At 37.8% G+C, this 22,066-nt stretch overlaps 1 protein-coding gene across 2 annotated transcripts; it reads right to left on the minus strand.

Moving 5' to 3' along the window:
• Nucleotides 1-4,712: 4,712 nt before the first annotated feature.
• Nucleotides 4,713-10,997, minus strand: LOC135168320 (uncharacterized). 2 transcript variants are annotated; one of them, XM_064132354.1, is made up of 6 exons: nt 9,301-10,997; nt 8,993-9,208; nt 8,113-8,286; nt 7,811-8,005; nt 7,125-7,567; nt 4,713-6,893 (listed from the first exon to the last, which is right to left on the minus strand). In XM_064132354.1, exons 1-6 carry the CDS (start codon nt 9,557-9,559, stop codon nt 6,543-6,545), a joined length of 1,638 nt encoding a protein of 545 aa, XP_063988424.1. In that variant the 5' UTR covers nt 9,560-10,997; the 3' UTR covers nt 4,713-6,542. The 2 variants fall into 2 exon arrangements, with proteins under 2 accessions (XP_063988424.1, XP_063988425.1); XM_064132355.1 differs by lacking the exon at nt 8,113-8,286 and having other exon boundaries at nt 4,714-6,893; nt 9,301-10,490.
• Nucleotides 10,998-22,066: the final 11,069 nt, after the last annotated feature.

The following is a 22,066-nucleotide window of genomic DNA, read 5'->3' on the forward strand; positions in this document are numbered from 1 at the left end:
ATTCTTGGAAATTTCACTGGAAATTTTGCATGTTGATATATATAAAAAAAAACAAATGTTGAAGTAACCCTCAATTGTATCTGACAGATTAAATGGCAATTCGTTGAAAATTATGTCTCATGGTGCAATTCTATCGGCCAAGATTTGGATGCAAAAAATAATCCCCCGAATACCACTCGAACTTCGAAATTATCTGATATTTCCCTCAAGGTTCCCTGCAAACAAATAAGCTCGTCAAGTTTTCCAGAAAAATCACTCGCGCTTCGCGCTCGTGATTTTTAAACTGGAAAACTTGACACGTTCATTTGTTTGCAACGAACCTATCGGGAAATATCCGATAATTTCGGAGCTCTTGTGGTATTACATGCGATAATTTTTTGAATATTTTGGTAAACAAACGACACTTAACCAAATAAACCTCTTTTCATGTCATGGCACAATTCTCTTGGCCGAAATTTGGATAGGAAAAATAATCCCCTGAATACCACTCGAGCTTCAAAATTATAGAATATTTCCCTCTAGGTTCCCTGCATACAAATGAAGTCGTCAAGTTTTTCAGGAAAAATCACTCGTGCTTCGCACTCGTGATTTTTTAGCCTGAAAAACTTGACTCCTTCATTTGTTTGCAACGAATCTATCGGGAAATATTCGATAATTTTGAACCACTTGTGGTATTATATGTGATGAGTTTGGTGCGGTTCCAGGCAGAAATCTCCGTGTGATAGAATCCATTGTGTGGGCATAACATATTACACGCGTATTCTCACCAAAGACGTACGATCATTGTCTGCATAGACTCGTATTTTTCTACTGCCGATTCTGTGCTCCCCATCATTTGGCGCAGCTCTTCCCTCTTCTGTCGTTCGCCCTTTTACCCGCAATCTACCCTCCCCCCTCCTCCCCCTCGCCCCATCTGCCCGAGAGCATAAAGTCCCAGACTGCATAAGGATCACTACTCTGGTTGCAGAGGAATTGCAAGCGATTTCATCCTCCCCCAGTATTCTTTTGATAACCGGATCAAGGACACGGAGAGAACGATTGGGCAAACTCTCTGGTATTGCATCGCTCCGTTGCTTTTTCCTCCATTTACCGTTTTATTTTCTCCGCGTCTCTCCAATTTCCCCGCCGGCATCTTCCTCAACTATACTTTAATCCAAAATCCAGTTCGATTTAATTCGCTGATCGGTGAAAAAAAGTCCAGACGCCAATTCGCTCGTCTTCTCGACAGAATGAAAGGAGACGAGACGTAGGGAATTTTGGCAAAGAATTAGGTGGCGTAATTCAGGATTTGTAAAGGTAATTTTTATTACATTAAGAATTAAATGTGTCTTTGACTTTTTTGGACGGAGTAGTGCTGACTTTTTTACTGGAAATGTTTGAATATATGTGGATAATTGAGAAAATTTGGATTGATGACCGATTGAGCTATAATTAATGAGTGCATAGTACAATCAACTGATTTTGTACCTGTTATAATAATTTTAGGTGAATTTAGAATTGTTTATTGATGGATTTTGGATGGTGAGGTTTTGTCTGAAATTAAATTTATAATTTTAGATATTAATTGGTATTTAGCAAAATAATGTCCCGTAATTCGTGGTTTTCAGGGTTAATTTTTCTTGCTTCAAAAATTAAATATTCCTTAAGTTTACTTTTCTGGCTTTTTCACTCAAACGGTTTGAATATATTTGAAGAATTGAGAAAATTTGGATTGTTGATTAATTAACTAGTAGTTAATACCTGCACAGTGCAATCAACTAATTTTGTAGGTGTCCCAATAATTTTTCGGAAATTTCCAAATAAAATTGTTAATTGTATCGAATGTTTCCTACGCGGGATTTCTCGAATTTCTAAAATTTTATAACGATTTGATCCAATGATGAGCAACAGCGGTTTACCGACCCACAGACCGAGACTAAATTGACTTTAGATTTTTCCTAAAGTATCTCCCTGTGACGACCGCATTCCACTCGGAAATTTCGGCAAAAATCCACAATTTTTCTTGAATATTCCTCTCTACAAAATCAATAGATTCAGACTGAAAGGAATCTCTCATTTTCCCGTCTGTCTCTTTCAACTGGACGCGAGGGTATCTCAGGCAACAGACAACTTGCCGAAACTGTACACGTTTGTCGAATAAAAATGAAATTGTAACTCGGCCAAACGGACGAGAGCCGCGGGAAAATGAGGGGAATGAGGAGGGCCCGGTGGATGCAGACGATGGCCCTCCCAAAAAGAGGGTGCGACTGCGGTACATTCGAATGAAGCGGAGGGAGTGAGAAACACGAGGAGTGCAATACCACCGTGGGTAAAATATTTTTGTGATAAGACGCAAGTCTCGACGAGACTTTATGAAGTTGTGCAATATAAATGGCTGCGTTGCCGGTTTATTAATGGGATACGTGACTTGCTTTTGTAAAAGTCACGAGAGAGGGGCCAAAATCAAGGGTGAACGCGATGAGAGGGATGGGACAGGCTGAAAGAGACGTAACTACTGATAGCTAATTTCGGCCACACGTTTATGCTCCCAAGGGAGAGAAATCCTTTCTCTTCACCCTTTTGGATTTTATTTCACCCCAGTGGTGCACAGTATTTTGTTCATCGCCGTTAATTTTCGTTAATGCAGATGTAGGTGGGGAGACATAATCCATCGACTCATTAACTGAATTAATTTTTTTGGGAATCAGCAACTGAGAATCCATCATCGACAGTTTCTTTCTTCTTTCATTGTTTGTCAGAATTGTTTCATCAAGTTGTGAGAAAGTAAATTATATTTTTAATGTTTACAACCACATTTCTTAAATTTTTCAAATTCTCATCGAGTGTATCAATATTTGTTCCGAATGCATATTAATATTAATGAATTAGTTGATTCATTTTCCTATCCTAATAGTTATTTGCGCACTTCCTTACACTTTCCTTTATTCATATTAAATGCGACTTTTTAAAAACGTTTAATTATTGTAAATTTTATCTCTCTGCTGGAAAATCAAGTAACTTGTAATGTCGCACAGGTCTCGTAGAAATTTTCATTCAAATAAATATTTACAACTTCAATTTTTGTCCGATAAAAAGGCAGAACCTCAATATTCGATATCAAATTAACGCAAATATCGAAGGAATAATAAAAAAAACCATGCTGGCCACTTTCATTTCCTGGATTTTCATTTCAAAATTGTGAATTTAGTAGTGAAGTTCCTTTTGACTGGTATGACCAGTTTTTGATGAAAATCTCGAAATCTAGAGGAGATAGCAAAATTTTCATCAGAATCTTTTTTATGGAACAATTTGAGTGCTACAATAAATGTTAGATAACAAATTTCGCTATCCCTCTTATATTCGGAGATATTCCTCAAAAACTCGATTCAGAAATAAGTCAACTAATCCCATTTCCACTTCGCTACCGAATTTATAATTATGAAACTCCAAAATATCAGTGAAGCTGTACTTTGATAAAAAACCCATATATTTCCATCCAAAGACATTCAACATAACTCATATCTACACACAGAAAAAAAATTACATAAAAATCACGTCTCCTCCCCTTAATTCCTGAGGGAAGTGCAGTTGTACAGAATTTTACGAAACTGTCACGAAATTTTCCCCGACCGTTCCGTAATTTTGACTGAGTATATCTCTCCCCGCCTGCCCATAGCGATTCGTATTATCATGAAATCCACCCTGACATTCGGAAATTAACATGGAAAACAAAGGGAGTCATACCCGCGGATAAACATTTTTAATTAAATTCTCGAGAGCCAACACAGCGGCCGTCATTCCACTATGGACAGTACGAACAAAGAGACCTAAAATCCGTGAACCCACACCTTCCACCCCGAACGATATCAACAACTGCTACAGCATTCAGGGACAAATTATAAAGTCAAACGAAGCCTAAATGTTATTCCACACGCTGAGTTAGACTCGCTTATATTTTCCACGTCCATTCTTTACCCTCTCCTCACCGTGATTTTGATGAGTGCAATTACACGTGCGCTCGTAGCGTCTGTTTTTGATGAGGATATAGCACTCCCCCGTCTCTCCATCACCCCCGTTGAGCAATAATACCGTTGGGATGAACTAATATGGACAAACGTAACGATACCTCGACGCAGATGTTACCAGTTACTGACTCTCCAAACCCCTCACTGTAAACTTCAATTACAGAAATTAATTCCTTTTTTTTTTTATTATTAATTCAATAGACCTTTTTTCCACTCCCTCCTCCTCACTCCCCCCCCCCGTCCTCATACATTTGCTCTCATTTCGAACTGTTTGACCTGCATAAGTGAACAAATAATCCCAGTCGGAAGGCAAACAGGTTTATTAGACTAATAAAATTGCTCCTTCAAACTCATTAATTTTTCTCTGTTGGCCGTGTTGACTGAAAGAGGTCGAGGTAAATTGACGTCTCTTATTTTCTAGGAAATTAAATTTTCAAGAATGGCACTCTATCGTTACGGGGTGAGAGGTGAGACTGAATGTGGAGTGTTCTCGCGTAATATCCTCGGATTTTCAAACGGAAATCGAGTAAAATGAAAGCCTTCCGTCCGCAATTGGTGGGTAACTGTATTTTGATCGCACTGTCAACTCTCTCTCCCCCTTCAGCATTCAAATTCATCTATATCGGGTGCATTTTCACCCTGGCTTCCTATATCCACGGGATTCTCTTTATCCCACTTCTCTTCGATGGTTATCCCAGGTAGGAAAAAACGAATGGGCCAACCTTGGTACAAGCACGGCCGCCGAGCTGCCGTAGCTCGGCACCCGGGCTCCAGCCAAACTCGCGCCGAACTTGGCTAGACCCTGGGATGATAACACGGGGCCAGGCCTGGGACCGAACTTTGGCCAGACTTCGGTCGCCGTACTTTGGCCGCACTCTGGGCTTACCATTCGGCCCGAAATTGGCCCAGGCCTGTTGCCGAACTTTGGCCGCACTCTGGGCTTACCATTCGGCCCGAAATTGGCCCAGACCTATTGCCGAACTTTGGCCGCATTCTGGGCTGACCATTCGGCCCGAAATTGGCCCAGATTTACGACCAGAGCTGTGGCCAGGCTCCAACCGTTGCCTGTATTGGGTTCAGAATCACCAATAAATATATGAACGGTATATCTGATAAGCAGACATGTATTTATTACCTTCAACATTATACAGAAAACAGTTTTATTATGTGACAAAACTTATATTTAAATTTATTAAATCTATTGACAAAAAAACTCAGCCAATCAAAAACTTTTTTCCTCCTATCGACATAGTACATGTTTTCATCCGATTTTGGTTGAACAGTTAAAGATATGCAGTGTTTGTATCTCCAATTTTCATGAAAGATAATCACAACTATGAGATTTTTCCGCGAACAGAATATGAAAACTCAAAAAAATGATTGCAGGTATAAATTGTAGAAAAATCTTTTGTGGATTATTTTCATCCGCTTTTAAAATAAATAATCTACGTAGATCATTTGAATCCGAAATTTAATACGACATACCATATTAAGTCTTAATAAACTCTCTCTTACAATCTAATAATATTAGCAGTCAGTCTTCAGAATTCGAAGATTGTATTAACAAAATATCCAACAAAATAACGCACCAATGTTATTTTTTAAATTAGTAGTTTAGAATTGATAAATTATCGTGCTTCAATTCAAGCATGAAAACAGTCATTATAATAGCAATATTATGGATAATTTATTCCGCTATGGATGATAAGAATTAATTCTTATATCCATAGACAATTGCTGATACGAATTATCCTGATAAGAATTATTTTTTCATCTCGGAAAGACGTCCTTTTTTTACAATAATGTCTTCTCCATCTGCAACTCCGGAACACAGAATGATATTTAGTTGCATTGATTGTGTGCTAGTTCTATATAATATTGCTTATTATATTCACTCTTTCAAACAAACTTAGAAATATAAAAAAGTCTTGGATAGGATTACATATAACTAATTAATTTCAACCCTTAAATTTGAAATCTTTGGGGAATATGGACGCAGTCCGATTGTGAAACTTCAACCTTATAAATATTATTTGACTTGAATCACCAAATACTGAAAACAGCTCTCAATGGCTGAAATTACTTTCATTAGAATTTTTCTTAAAAATTAAAAATCCACTTATTATTTTTCCCTTTAAACTTTTGGACATAATATTTAATCCCTGAACCAACAACGGATATTTATTCCCGTGATCTAACTTATGAGGAAATGACATAGAAAATACTTTATTATGCTAAGATACATCACATTTTCCAATTGTTATTTCCATCTTCTGGATTTCCGACCTCGCCAGGAGAAATATAATAAATATAATTAATACTTCAATGACAGCCGAATACTAAACAATATTCATATATTAATATATATTCTGCCCAATGAAACGCCTCGCGATAAAAATATATTGATAATATAAACTTTTCCTATTAATCGTACCTTTTATCAAGAATATCACAACTAATACAATTACGAAAATGAACTAATGGAGTCATATTAACACAGTGATTTTACAATTCCATTTATCCCGGAAAAATGAAGTATTATCGATTGGTATCAAAGGAACAAACTGAATTATTCTCGTTATGATGACTTGACCCGCGTTGTCGTTCCTTACGCCCACCCTCTCGATCGCCAGAACGTGACAACCAAGTACTTACTTCTGACATTATCTTCTTCTCATCAGTGCTGGATCCTATTACCTCAATTATCACATCAATCAGTACTTTGCATACTGTAGTGTTATAAAAATTTTTCTTTTTCTTTCCGCCAGCTTCCTTTCCGTAACCAGAATAGTGCAGTGACACTGTCTTCCTCAGAACCGCAGATAGGATAGTGGAAACACATATTTTCATCTCTTTTTTATTGCTTATCAAAACTCTCATGAATAATCGCTAAAAATAAAAGAAGGGAAATTTTTTTGAATTTATGAACATGAGAAGACATCTTTGGGCTCATCGCCAGCGGGTTGGTTCTATAACCAAAGCGTTCCAGTGACGTAGACTTGAGTCCCGGTGATGAAAGATTTTTTCATCACCAGAAAACGAACCCAGTGCATGTGTCACCGCCCAATTTATTGATTTTACATAAAAAAGAAGAAAAACGATCAATTTCAGATATATTACCAGTGTTTCTACGAGATTTGGGTCCGTTGTCAATATCGCTTCGTATTCCTGGAACTTATCATCCATTTCAAATAGTAGTGGCGTAGACATCTGCTTCTGTATTTCAAGCAAGCTAGGACCAGAAGCTGGGGCTAGATTAGTGCCAATGATTGTGGTCTTGAGCTCATTCATAGACTGCTTTAAATCGTAAGCCATCCTGCGTCTTAAATTTTCGAGCTTTTCATCTAATTGCTGATCAAAGTAATCTCGAAGGGAGTTCAGGATTCGACGTTCATTATCAGCATAATGACTAGATGACAACTGGTTTTGTGGTCCCAGCATTTTTGGCATCTTAGCAGGGGGTACCATCATTGATCGTGAAGTTTTTGGAGTTCCTGGGCTCACAATCGAATTCAATCCGTCTTCAGCGCGTGTAGTAGACGATGCACGCCTTTTTCGGTTACCTTATGAAATTAAAGGAGGACCAAACGATATAAATTGATGGGTAGCAGCATCAGATGAAAAAAAAACTACCCAAGCCCCCACCAAAAATATATAATATAATCTAATTCTATATAAGTTCCGAATTTTGTAAAGAATGTTCAAAATATAAATTGGACCATTTTCAAATATTTATAAATATAAATTTTTTCATGCGGGAGGAACTTGGCCGATGATTGGTCATGGAATATCCGAGCCGATTTTACCTGAAGCGTTATGGACTAGTGGTGAAGGAGGTGTCAAATGAAGTTCTTTTCTTGTATTTCTCGCTGAGTCCATCGATTTTGTAGGTGACTGCAGAATTCCATCGGAGGAATCATTGCTCTCAGATTCATCAGTTTCGACGTCTTTAAGCAAAGTAATATTCTTCCTTGACCGCTGTTTAAATGATAAACATGCACCTGGAAATTATTGAAAATGATGATTTATCCCTGACCGGATCATTTAATTAACACGAACTTAGAATTACGTGCTACAGTCCCATATTACCTCAAAATTGATTTATTACCTGTTGGTACAGATCGCGATTTACTCGACATTTGCAAAAAGCCAGAATTATTTTGAGCCTTTGAGGCTCGAATCTCCTCAGGATTAGCTATAAGACAATCATGATTTTCGTCTTCAGAGTCAGATCCACTCTGGTAAATGCTTTGAAATCTTGTCTTTGGTTTTGCTTGTATACCTACGAAATTTTACAAGTTTGTAGTGAAGTAGTAACACAACGTAAGTTGTCTCCAGCCTTTGTTTTTTATAGCTATTTCAAAGTGGGGAAAGAATGCATGCATTTGAAAAAATATTTTTTTTGTAGAACCTATCGCTCCTACAAAAAAGGTTTCTATCAAAATTTTACCATTTTCCGTAGATGTTCACTTTGATTTACCTCTTCACAACAGAATTATAATGCTTTCCTACATAAGAGATGGTGGGGAAAAATGGAACGTTTCTCGTCCCCTCAACATTCCAATGCTTTTATGTATAAACAATCATATCAAGTGTAAATCATAAATTTTCCACTTTATCTTGTTCGCACGTAGTGATTTCTGTTAGCGACTCAATTTTTTGATGAGTAAAGAATTGCAATAAAAAAAAATAACCTAATATTTTTCGACCACAACATAATAAAAATTTTCTTATAAAATCATTCAATGCGATTCTCTCTTAAAACGATGTTTCGAGACAAATACACATGTAATGACTGCACAGATACATAATTAATATTTATTTTGTAAAAGATTTCAAAAATTCGGTCAATCTAATTCCCAATTTAGGGAACGATGGGTCTTTTGATGTTAAATACGAGAGTTGAATAAATTGGGGATGAATAATTGGGGTTAAGAGTGGTTATAATTGTTGATAATTGACTTTTACTTCATATTAACAGGACTTACCAGACTTTGGAGTTTGATTTCTAGGTGGAATCGGGATTTTAGTACTAAAGATGTTGTTTAGTTGAGACTTTGATGCAGTTAAGGGTTTTGCTGAAATTTTTGCTTTCGAGGAAGTTTCGGACCTCCCCCCCTTTCGATCATTTTCACCATCGGTTGTCTCACAGTTGAGAGTTACTTGGGCCTTTTTTAATCTTCTGCGACCCTGATCCAAATCAGCTGAACACAATCAACATATGATCCTTTAATATTGAAATGAACCCATCGAGCAATTCATCAAGTTATAAGTGGAGTCATTTCAATTTTTGTACCTGCTCCGGTGATGAAGCAAAATGGATAACTTTGCCAAGAGTCCTTGGGCGAGTGCAATTTTTCCAAGTAGTCGTCAAGTAGATGATATTCAGTTGTCGGTGGGAATTTACAGGTGTCTTCTTCTGCACTATTAAACCATTTTTTCGGCACCAAATCAATGCATGGTAGCCCTTTTTCGTTTTTCTCGAGAAATTCGATGACTGCGAATGGTTCGCTGAGATTTTTTGGATCGCGAGATGGATGTGAGGTTTCCGACATTTTAGGTTATGAAAAAAAATCACGATTCGTACAATTGAACCTGGTGTTTTCGAGTAGTTTCATATAAACTGATAACTTTGCAGAATGATGCATATAGCTTATTATTTAACAGAAAAAATTGCGTTTCTATTTCCATGTGTTTTGAACGGTTTTTTGTCATCACCCCACTGATGCTTCTTTTTTAGCGCCACTATTCCTTCAAAACGATTATATCACAAATATCTGTCAAACACTTAACACACATTTAATTCACATTAAATTCTCACTTCTTGTAATTTACCGTCAACTTAGTTGGTGAAATCCGAATTTGAGACAAAAAGCCCGATAAACGGATGATACGAGCAATTATGAAAGGTTATGTACACGGACGCCAGATCTAACCGATTTATGTCCCACTTGCATGTAACGACTCCACTATTGAAATTTTCTAACGACCTCGATGATCGGATTTTCATGTCGATTGTTGATTTAAAACATAAAATTGTTTGTTTCTTCCACAATTTTAATCACGAGTTCAACTAAAACATATACCCTCATTCATATACCCTCTTACCAAAAAAAAACTGCATTTCACAATGCGAACAATTTTTACGTTATTTTCTAGTGGAGGAGGGATATGGCGTATTGTCGTCCAGTTACATTTAATAAAGCACATTTGTGTTTAATTTTGTGTGCCTTCTTACATGTCATTTCAGCTGCCCAGGACTTAATGTAGAATATTCCTACTCGACTGGAAAAGTCTGGATAACTAAACGCCTCTTCCCTACTACTTTCCTGGTGTCCGAAAATATATATACCAGTAAGATCATCACAAATTTTGGATTTTCCTGATTTAACGAGAATTTGTGAAATTACGAAAACTTTCTCAATATCTAGGAGTACCACGTTATTTGGATGACTTGTCGTCAAGGTTAGACCATTGATGTTGATCATATTTGATGTTAAATGAATTTCCCCATCAATTATCATCGTTGTAGGCTTTCTCGCGATAACCCAATCACTCAGTATGTGTTTCTGATTAATTACCATGGTTCCTCCAGACTCCATCTCAGTTAGTCTGTTGATAATTTGTGTGAGTGGTTTTATCGAAGAATGAACGAGTTTTTTAAATAAACCAATGTAACTCTCTCCCCAAAACGCTGAGAGCTCATTCAGAGGAATTTTAAAGTATTGGGCATCATTAGCAACGTGGATGATACTATGCCAACTGAGAACTTGAGCCCCTTCATCATTATAAACATCAGGTAACGTCTCGAAACAAATTTTTAGCAGAGATCCAGCATATTCACTCAAATCCTTAACGAATTCCTTACTGTTTAAAATTCTGCTAGCAAAGACAAATAATGAGAAATGACAACGTAAAGGTTTCGGTAAGAAATCTTGTAACACGACGATACCACAATAATTAAGGAAAAACTTGAATTGTGATGCTTTCCATCTTGAGATATTATTCACATCAAATTCTTTCCTTTGAAATTCAATAGGGATATCGGCTTTTAATGACCTCATAATACCATCAAGCCGACGAACATCAGCTAATTTGATCCTCTGGGCTGAACTTCTCGTTAGCCATTTATCCAGCAGCCATTTCATATTACCAGAATAGAATAAATGCATTAAATCTAATGGCACTTGTTTTGTCAGATCGAATCTATCCAAAGAGAGCAGCGGGGACACAGAACCTTCATAATGATGTTCTGGTTGAACTCGCGTCTCGTAGGATACTTTAGTGCGTAAATTTGCATTGGTCACTGGATATATGCGTTTTCCTCGTCTTCCACAACCTACTGTAATGCCCTTGGTGAAACACCTTCCACAGGCATAGAAGGCTCCAGGAGCTTTGTGGCAGCAAATGAATGCTCGAGCTGGCGAATCAGCCACTATTGCTACAATTTTCACCTCAAAAACCTTGTCATCAATGCGCAAACCATTTTCTTGGAGTTCATTGGCCTCTTCAACAAAATCAGTCATGAATTCTGTGGCTGATAATGGTTTCCCATCCCCACAATAAATCGCGGCAGCAAAGGGTTTGGTAGTGTAATTTGGATGCTGTATTTTTATTGAAATTGGCCAAATTTCCTTCTTAGCATTCCGGTATACCTGCATACCGTCAATATGAACCAGAAGAGAAATGTCGTTTTCTCGATAAATTTGAGTTGAAATTATTTTTCTGAGTCCCGAGGCGATTCCCAAATAAATGAATTCACCTGGAATCTCATGAACTCCTCTCATGGTTGTTAGGTGTCTGCAATGGGGAGTTTGCAAAAACATTCCCCATGAGAATTCAATTTTTGGAATGCTGTTCCATATGGGACCCAAGCCTGGCAAACCATGCCCCTTGTCTGCCTGGCCATGTCTCGGGGCAAGCTTGGTGACCCAAGCCTGGCAAGCCATGCTCTTTACCAGTCTGGCCATACCTCGGGTCAAGCGTGGTTGCCCAAGCCCGGCAAACCGTGCTCTTTGCCAGTCTGGCCATACCACGGGCCAAGCTTAGTGACCCAAGCCTGGCAAGCCATGCTCTTTGCCGGTCTGGCCATGCCTCGGGCCAAGCTTGGTGGCCCAGATCTGGCAAGCCAGTCTCGTGCCAGACCTGGCCCGTTTCGTGGACATTGGCATTTCCTACCTGGGATGTGATGAGTGGGTAGTTGGCAATCTGGTCTCTCTCACTCCCCAAAATCGTCACGTCATTCGTCATCCCATCCATTCCGTTTGAACGGTGGTATCGCTCCCAGTGTCGAGAATTTACCAACACCCCGTGGGCTTTCGTCGTCATGTCAGTAATAAAATCATTTTGGTGTACCTCGTGTCATCGAAAGGGGATTGATATGGCTTATGGGTGTAGGGAGATTATAGCACGGGAATTTCGATACAAACGAAATATTCAGGTTTGTTTTGTGAAAAAATTGAAGGAACAATTTTCAATTCATTGGCGATTTGGAAGATATCGTTTCGCAGAAATATTCCTGATGAGTTTGGAGAGAATATTTTGAAATGGTGAAGAGGGGGGTGGGGAATGTTGTGTTTTGATGAGATTAATTAGATTGATTGAATTAATTTAATGAATTAATTTATTCATTTAGTTCATTCAGGGGGTCTTCAATCATCGAATTTAGTTGGAATTTCTATATTTCTTCATTGACGTGTCGCCAAGTTTCAGACGAAAAACTACTCCCAATCATAAAAATTGATCTTTTATTGGGGAAAACTGAAAAAAAAATTGTTTTTTCGGATTCTTCTTGCGTATTTTTGGGAGAAAAAATGAAATTTCATTAAATTCATAAAATTGTAGAAAAATCATAATTATAATGATTGAACTGAAATATTCTTCCTCCACATTCACTCATTCCATTTTAGGAATCTTTAATACAACAAGATCACGTCCCCAAAACCCTGACGAACAAATAAAAAAAATTCATTTACCAACGAACCCCAACGATTTCTGAAACAATAGAAACAATATCTCATTGCTGACGAGATAAAACACAGCGTCAAAACTTTGTGAATTAAATTCACCCAATTTTATCATGATAAATCCTATTTTTCCATTGAAGTTTCGAAGTGACTGTCAAGCAGATTATTAAGACAGCGGTGCGATAAAGTAGTTGGGGCAGGGGTTTTCCACCACTTTTTCGTTGAGAACAGTGAGACGACTCCTGACGATTCTGCAGTTTTAGAGTAAACCTCGAATAACTTTGAGTTTTGGCTTGTTCGTTGTGCTTGCCTCGTGAGAGATGCTATCGACTTCTTATCTCCAGTACCTCGGGAAATCCTGTAGCTAGAGAACTGCGGGGGCGGAGGGGGGAGGGGTAAGGGGATAAAGGGGGTTGTAGGGCGTTGGCTCGTGCTGCTGCGTGCTTTACAGATTCGGTGAGTGGGTTGATGGTGAGAGTTGACAGGAGGTTTTGCTGAGGGTAACGATAACGCAGGAGGGAATAACTGCTTTCCACTGTGTGTCACGCGCCAGACATTTTCACGATGTCGTATGATAAGCGAGAAGCAAACACCGAACTGGAGAATTCTTCACGGAAAAATTCAGAGCTGAAATGGCCGGGTTCTCCCCCGCCCGCCTTTGATGTACCACTGCTTTGATATCCTCCTCGGTTCTTAATAATATGAATATAAAAAAAATTCCCGGCCGATTCCCGAGAGAAGAAGGGGAATAAGATAACAGAGAAGTGAATTCCATCCCCCCAAACAAAGAAATTCAGTCGGGGGTTGAAGAAAAAATTACTCGAGATATGACGCCATGTACTCGGGATAAATTGCATTCCACCACAAAAGAATATGTACCCAAACAACTTGGCTCGATGTTGGCCTGTATTTCTCGACTATTCACCCTCCTCGTACCGTTAACCCCACTCCACTGGAGTCCACCTCGACTCTATGGCTTTTGAGGATCATAAAGTACGAGAAAACATAATTTCATGAAATGCCTTACGGCGTTACTCACTCTTACTCCATGACTGGAGTTCACTAGGAATGAAGAATGAATTGGCGTCTGAATTCTATTCAGCAATCGGGGAATTAAATCGAATGCGGGGGTCGATTCGACGGAGGGGGGTGGGAAACGCGACGAGTGAATTCGGGGCTGAAGTGAAATTATTGGGTCAGGTTCCAAATCAGGTGATTGGATTATGCAGATATTTGTTATTATTGAAGTAATTATCAATTCAAATTTTCTTAATTATCAATCGAAAGGAAAATAATTCGGTAGTGAAATAGGGAAACGAGATAAGGTGATTTGTGTCTGAGTGGTGTTTTTGAACGATATCTCCGAGTCTGAGAGAGATACCGAAATTTTGGTCAAGACATTTATTGTAGGACGTAATTTGCTCTATAAAAAAGTTCTTAATGAAAATTTTGCTATCGTGCCTAGATTTTGAGATATTTTGTTAAAAAGTAATTGCAGCGTGAAATGACAAGAAAAGAGAAATTTGAGGTTGCAAGGATGTATGGGTGTGCAGTGTGTAGATGAATGGAAGTATTGTTTTCAGGACTGCCCACATGTCATCTCTGACGTTGTAGATTTGGACCAGAGGCTGTTTCTAAGAGAACAGTCAGTTGGGTACTGACCGAGGTGATGAGAAGTCGTCCGATAATTATAACCGCGTTAAAAATGTCAAACCTTTAGTAGATAAACCTATTATGTCTTTATTTTATTATTTTTTAAATATATATACAATTTAACCCTATGACCTCACATGTCTGAATCATTTAAGAACCCTTACATAACCAATAGTCAAAGGGACTGATCTTGTTTCCCTTCCCATTTCTCAATTGTTGTAAAAAATGACCAAAATTGCCATTATTATCAAAAATTATTTTCTGTACAAAATTTTCTTGGAAATTTTACGGCTTTTTCTAAGGCATTCCCTATTTTTTCAAGGAATTTGTAGAAAACAAATTCGGTTCTGAAACTTCTGTAGATATTCGACATAAATTTTTATTGTTTCGAAGATGAATTTTATTATTGTCAGAGGTTTTGCCTCGAGTTTTTATCAAAGGAAAAATAAATTGTATGAATAACTCATCTAATTAATTTTTTAGTCCCTCCACGGATATAACAAAAAATTGGCCCAAATGATACAAGATCAGAATAAAGGATGTAGAAGACAACTCTTATCCGCAGATTAAACATTACCTGCTACACTATTCAATTCTCCAAATTGAATCCCGATTCAACCCAAAACTCCTCCCTTCCATTCCCGCTCTATCGATTTTTCATATCGCAAGAGTACCGGAATACGAATTCAAGTGATAAATTTATATTCAAAAAATTCTGGGACAACTTCAAAACACATTCAAGTGAAATGGCACAGCAAATCAAATGAAACAAATTTCTTAATCAAATTGTCATAGCGAATGTCACAGTGTGTGATAAATACGAACGTCCGTAAAATTTCCGTTACCGCATACATAATTGTTCAGCCATTTTCGTGGCACACAACAGCAGTGATCACAATCGCAACCAATTATTTCGCTATGTAAATAACCAGAATAACCGATGTATCATTGATCGGCAAAAATGATCTCGTCACAGGCAATGTGTCTCACTCGTTCTCCATTTCTCTGGTTTCACTGGTTTGTGCAATTGATCAGTGTGTATCGGAATACAGCGGTGGGGGGAGAGGCATAACTTTTTCGTAGAACAACAGTGAAACTAAAAACAATCGCGGTTAAAACAATTCAGGGAAGCGAAACCGTTATTCAGTTGATTTCCACCGAGAGCATTAACATTTGATGACCATTCGAAAATTCAAATGCTCATCGAAAATGCGAAATTTAACATTAATAATAGCGACATGGAATGAACAATCATATTCTCAGGGGAGTTGTCAAATGTGGAAATTAATTGAAAGGAATTATGGCGAGAAACGAAAATATTGGAAAATCATTGGACGCGCGAAAAATTGAATAAATTGACGTTCGTCGACGGATGCGGTTTAAATTCATTATAATTCACACAAAAAATTTGTTTAAAAAATTTATAAAATAACCATGTCTAGTTTGAATCCTCGCCAGTTGAATTTTCGAGTTGAATAAATAACGGATATATTTTCAAGCATTGGATCGTTAAAAATAAAATTATGATTCACTTGAATTTCAATTTCATGTCATGGTGCAAATAACCACGAATAAATAATATATAAAATGTTATTTAAACATTAGAAAATCCGTTCGAAATTCAAATTCTCACGAAAATCAATGGCTCGTTCAATCGAGCGATAAAACTCCCCCAAAAGATTACCAACTCAGAAATGAATAAAATGAAATTATCGAGATCAATTGGATTATCGTTGTCAGTCTGTTGGAATGACATTGGAAAGAAATTAAAGGGCCGACGTAAGAAGTTAAGAAGACTTGAATTATCAGGAGATAACATTGTCTCCGGGTACGTATTAATGCGGTATCGCTGGCAAACGTCGAATTACGGTATTAATCAAGGAGATGTAATTAAACTCCACCAAGATAAGATGTCCTATCCCGCATAATTGACGTGTCATTTGCCTAATTTTCCGTAGAATAAGTTTTCTTACCCGCGAGAATATGGTCATAGCCATTGCTCTCTTTATCTCTGTTCATTGTCCCATTCTCTTGAAGTATTCTCCCAGTCTCTATCGAATTTCGATTAAATTCGAATCACAGGCAGTTTTCCGTTGTCCCTTTTCTCCCTCACTTTTTCCCCTCCCCCTCTGCCACTCTCACACCTACAAATTCTCTTCTCCCCAATTTCTTTCACTCCACATCTTCATGATTATTACGTCTGCATTTCCAATCCTTCCACGCTTCAGACTCCCTAACTCCTCAAAAAACTTTTACCTCTATCAAGTTTCACTATCCATTATTCTATTTCTCTCCCGGAATTTCTTTCCTCCTTTACCGATGGGAATAAGCACAAATGTGAGAGAGATAACACGACCGGTGAATCTGGTCTACCTTTCTAACGGAGTTTCCGATTTCTTAAAACTACTTTTCCTCATATTTCTTCAGTCATTCTGGTATTCTCATTGCGGTTCGAGTTCCCTTTGATGTTTCGCCGGTTACGATGCCAACTTTATCAATCCATTCCTCGTAATTTCATCAAATATTTTCTCCTTCCTTTGACGTCGACGATGCTTGTGCTTGCCTACAAATACATCTGTCTTCTCAGGATTTTTTTATATTTTTCTTTTCGTGCATTCGCTGCCATTTGTTCGGCCAAAAATCAGAAGAAAGTAGATAATGTTACTTCGCAAAACGGAAATTAAATGAATCTGTTAAAATGAGTTAGCGAAACACTGAGTGCACATTTTCATCAGCCGAAGTTATTTCACTTCAGTGGCAATCGTGTCTTGAAATCACTGAGAGTAAGGGCTTTTGCACTCAACGTCTAGTTACTTCGTGTACAGGAAGTGGTCGGATGGGGTGGTGGAGGGTGGGGGATGGGGGTAGAGAGAAGAGGGGTGAAACTTTTCACGATGCATGTAGGCCACTCTGCTTCACTGCGGTTTTTTAATAATTCAGGGGCTTCTCTTCGAAGAAGGGATGTTCGTACCTTCTCCCACCCCACCATTGAAAGTCCATTCCGCACTACTGCTATCTCACCGACGAACTATCGAGTAATGATGGCCAACTTCGGCAAGACTAGAAAACTCGGTGGGTTGAGTGAAGTGGTGGTGAGTGAATGACGAGTATAGTTTCGGGGAAAATTGTGAAACTTGTAAATTGTCCACTTGTGCGATAACAAGATCAAGTTTTGGGGGCGGAGGGGAGGTAAAGGTAAAATGTCGGGATAACTTCATTGTAATGTTTATGATGTTGAGTTGAAAGATATTTACCGCACGATAAGAAAGGAAATTTACAAAGTGTTTTTACAGATATTGGAGATTTTTCCAGTGAAATTTCCAGAAAAATTCGAATTTTTTTGGGGGGAATTAATGTAAAAGTGTGAAAAAAATTTAGAGAAAGTATATGAAATATTTTAGAGATTGTTTTCATGTAATGTGATGTTTATGAATTTTTTTCAAAGGCGAGAAACACTTCCATTCCTTCGAGGAAGGTCGGAGTGTAATTACAGAAATAATTACGACGTTGATTAAATCGTTATTGCGAGATGTTGCGCTACATTATTTTACCTTCAGCAAGGTCTTGACAGCAACTCACAAATAATTATTATTCATACTACTGTATAACATATAGACAAATTAAAACGGCTTTCATTCGGAAGTAAAGATAACGTAAATACGCGATATCAGTCGGCAGATATTTTTAATTAATCAAAGGCTACGGTAAAGAGGCCTTTGAGGCAATTTATTTTGTACTGGAATATCTTCGAAAAGTTTCACTTTCGAAAATTAAAGAATGCAAAAGCTAATAAAAATTAGACAAAACAAAATATTCATTAACAATTACAGATCATTCGATAAAATTCCTCAACTGTCCCATAAAATTTTCCTCATCCACGTGTCGCTTCGCAATTACAAAGAAGAAAAATGATTATTATTCAATATTTCTCTCTGTGCACAACATTTGGTGGGATTATTACTTTCAACAATGTACTTGTTGCTATTTTAATTGGATCGTTACGACTGTAAAAATGCATTTTCACAGGAATAAAGTAATGAGGGAAAGAATATTTTTGTGGGCATGGTCTTGTCAATAAATAATAAATCAAATATTAATGCATATGATGGCATGTTTTATGCTTTTTAGCGTACATAATAACCCGTTACTTCGCAATATTACGGTCGATAAACCGCTGTGTTTTCGGCGTGAATGCGTTATCTTGTTTCAACTAATGATTGTAATTTCACTGACAGTGGAGTCGTGGCTAGGCAGGTCTGACACTGATGCTCTTTGTAGTCCGGAATTCCTTATGTGTCTACAATCAATGGTGGAGAACAGTGCTTCAGCCAATAGCAGGGTGTTAATTGATCAGCTAGCCGTAGTCAGTATCGATCGAGCATAACCACGGTTTATTGAAATATGCAGCACCCGGGGAAAACATATTATATAGAATTGAAATATGATATTCGAATTATACAATATAAAGTATTGAAATCCTAAACGAAGGGTTTTATGTTGTGCCTGGAAGCAAACAATTGTTATTGTGCGAGAATAATACAGTGAATAATAGTGGATAGATTCATTGTCCCTTCTGAATTTTTTAAAAATTTTTTCAGTTAGGATAATAATTATTACATTAATTATTTTGGTTCTGGTAGGAACAGTAAGATAATTTATTTAATTCAATAATTGACAGGAAAATCCTTGACAGATGATTATTTCATATTCAATAATTTAAATCCGTTAGTTTAAGAATAACTTTTTGTTAACAAATTGTGTAAAAATTTCAATCTTCGTCACGTTAGATTACACCACAAACTCATACTATTCGAGGGTAGAGCCGTAAAAAATATGGATAAACTTTATTGAATTCTTTTTATTGATTTTTCAATGCAGTAAACAGAATAGTCAATCGTTTTGGTGACAGTAAACGCGGAGAAATGACTTCAGTGTGGCGAGGTCAGTATTTTACCGACTGTATAAGCCCCTTTAAATGTTTTCACTTACAAAATTTACTAACTACACTTCTCTCTAGGAATGGTAAAATAAAAAATAATTTTCTGCTCATTTCCATTAAAAACAAACATTTTAATGCCAAATTATCACATCCGTTTCCCTTAATAAATTACAGCTCAACGTTGACCCCTCCTACCCCCAAAAAACCCACCTACCCCTCGAATATTACCCCAAATCCATAAAAAAATTCCAAGATTTCGGCAATAACTGGAATACCCACAAAGGATAAATGAAATAAAACATCTTATGGATGTAGAACAGTGAAAATCTCTCGCAGTGTAATCAAAGTCTCATTTGAGAAAGGTGGCACGGGGGTGCCAATTGCGTTAGTGATAATGGAATAGGAGGGCTCAGAGAGAGAGAATGAACGAGATGGCAGCAGCGAGATAGAGAAGTGGATAGGAAGCAGACGATCGCTCATCCAAGTGTTAGCAAGTTCGGTTAGTGAGCACAGAAATAGGACGTGAGTCGCTAAATCCTTCTTGGGTGGCGCTAATGTGATCAAGAAGTTACCCGGTCTCTCTTCGCCCTTCCACTCCGGGTGCTCCGCCCTTTTTTGCGCTATTTCACTTTTTTTTTATTTCTATCTTCTTTTTATCTCCCAACTGTCAGGGAAGCGCCTCGCTCCGCAGCAGGAAATTGGCTTTTGAGGGTGCAAGGCGAACGAGAACGGTGGCACGATAAATAGGTACGTGGAAGTATCTCTTCTCCAATCTGCCTTCCCCTCAATGTTTCAATTAATTGATAATACACCGATCGATGTTAACCCCCTGCCATTGATAATTTATTAATGAAGTAATTGTTTTCTTTGATAATTATTGATGCACACAAAAGTTACTACAAGTTACATACAAGTTTTGTTGAAACTAATATTTATTAATGCTTGCTAATTAGCGTCTGTACGTGGAGAGAAACACCAGAGGGAAGTTGTCTAGCTCTCCGTTGCTTTTGCTACTTCCTTCTGCACTTACTTTGAACATATTCCAGTTAATACAACGAAGAATATCAAAGATCCATTAAGACCTCAACTTGCTCTGATCCTGTTTAGCGGCTCTTATTTTTCTTCATGAGAGTTCCTGGGGAACTTGCGAAATCGGAAGTTCATTGATGTTCATTAATTTCCAATGGGCGGAGGCAAATATTTACTGGGTGATGACGAACCGCGGGGAATTTTAAATAGTGGCGGGGCGAAAATGGGGTTGAAGCCTTTGGTACGGCGACGATTACGAATTTATAGGGGAGGAGGGAGCTTTTGGAGAACATCAGCACATTTTTTTAATAGAGGGTCTCCGGAACTTCGTGAATGTCTTCACATGTTTCCTTCTTCGAATTTGTAGTCGAGTAGAGGGGGAAGTAAAGGTGTGCATGAATTTTTAGAATGACTGCTAGATCAGTCATATGAATACTAAATACGTAGTGAGTGATAGAGTAAGGTCAGACATGTAGGGTTACTTTTTAAAAAATTATGACAGTTTATTTTCTATGAAAAAGGGCACAATTGATATTAACACTATGGCTTCTCTATTTTTAATACACTTAACACACTCTTCAGACACTCTTAACCACATATGTATAAATAAAACGTCGAAGTCCTAATCGTCTAACCACGCGTCTATCGTTGCTCACAACCAACTCTGACCCTGTCTCTCTTCGCAACTCTGGACTGGGCCCTGATGGCGTCATGTGGTCCTAGCATACCTGGACCTTGCTGGCTGCAACGATTTCCGCCTGCCACATCTGTGGGCCTCATAAATCCACAAAATATCACCTTCTAGGTACTTCTATCGTACAGGTTTGCATCCCTGTACCAATCCATGTCTATTTGCCGGGTTTCTCCACAAATCGCACCTACGTTACGCCTACAATATAATCTTATAGCCCTACATCTTATCCTAGGACTATCTTAATAAAGTACGGAGGACATCTGTTTATCATATTCGACAGATTATCATTTTTACACTGGTGATTTTCCCATAATTTTTCCCGATACTACAGACACTTCTGACTGGTGACCAGTTTTTGATGAATATCTCGAAATCTAGGAGAGGTGGAAATATTTTTATTGCAACCTTCTTTGCGGAGCGAATTCAGAGTTATCATTCAAAAACGTGACTTACAGATGAGTCAACTTATTTTGTCTTACCACTTCGGTACTGAAATCTTTCACTACACATTTGACATTGTTTTAAAACTACATTACAATTATTTTCAACAGATAAAATTTGGAGTATTTACATTTTTGCGGAAAATAATAAATTATTGAAAGAATTTTGGAGGAATTCTCTGATTTTCTCCACAAAAAACCGTTCCATGATCTGTCCCCCCGATTGTCCCCCCGTCCCAGACAATACATCCCCCATTAAGCGACAACCAATTACCAAAAAGTCCATAATTATCAAATACTCGTAATAACTTCACTCTCTAGTTTTAGTTGCAATAGCTGAA

Source organism: Diachasmimorpha longicaudata, chromosome 13 (genome assembly GCF_034640455.1).
Source record: "Diachasmimorpha longicaudata isolate KC_UGA_2023 chromosome 13, iyDiaLong2, whole genome shotgun sequence".
Classification (NCBI taxonomy): Eukaryota; Metazoa; Arthropoda; class Insecta; order Hymenoptera; family Braconidae; genus Diachasmimorpha; species Diachasmimorpha longicaudata.

Bases quoted from the DNA above. Each gene is read 5' to 3' on its own strand.
- LOC135168320 (XM_064132354.1), bottom strand. From the start codon at position 9,559: ATGTCGGAAACCTCACATCCATCTCGCGATCCAAAAAATCTCAGCGAA. The intron at 8,287-8,992 runs GTAAGTCCTGTT...AAAATTTCGTAG, and splicing joins AAATCAAACTCCAAAGTCTG to GTATACAAGCAAAACCAAAG. The intron at 8,006-8,112 runs GTAATAAATCAA...AATAATTTCCAG, and splicing joins ATCGCGATCTGTACCAACAG to GTGCATGTTTATCATTTAAA.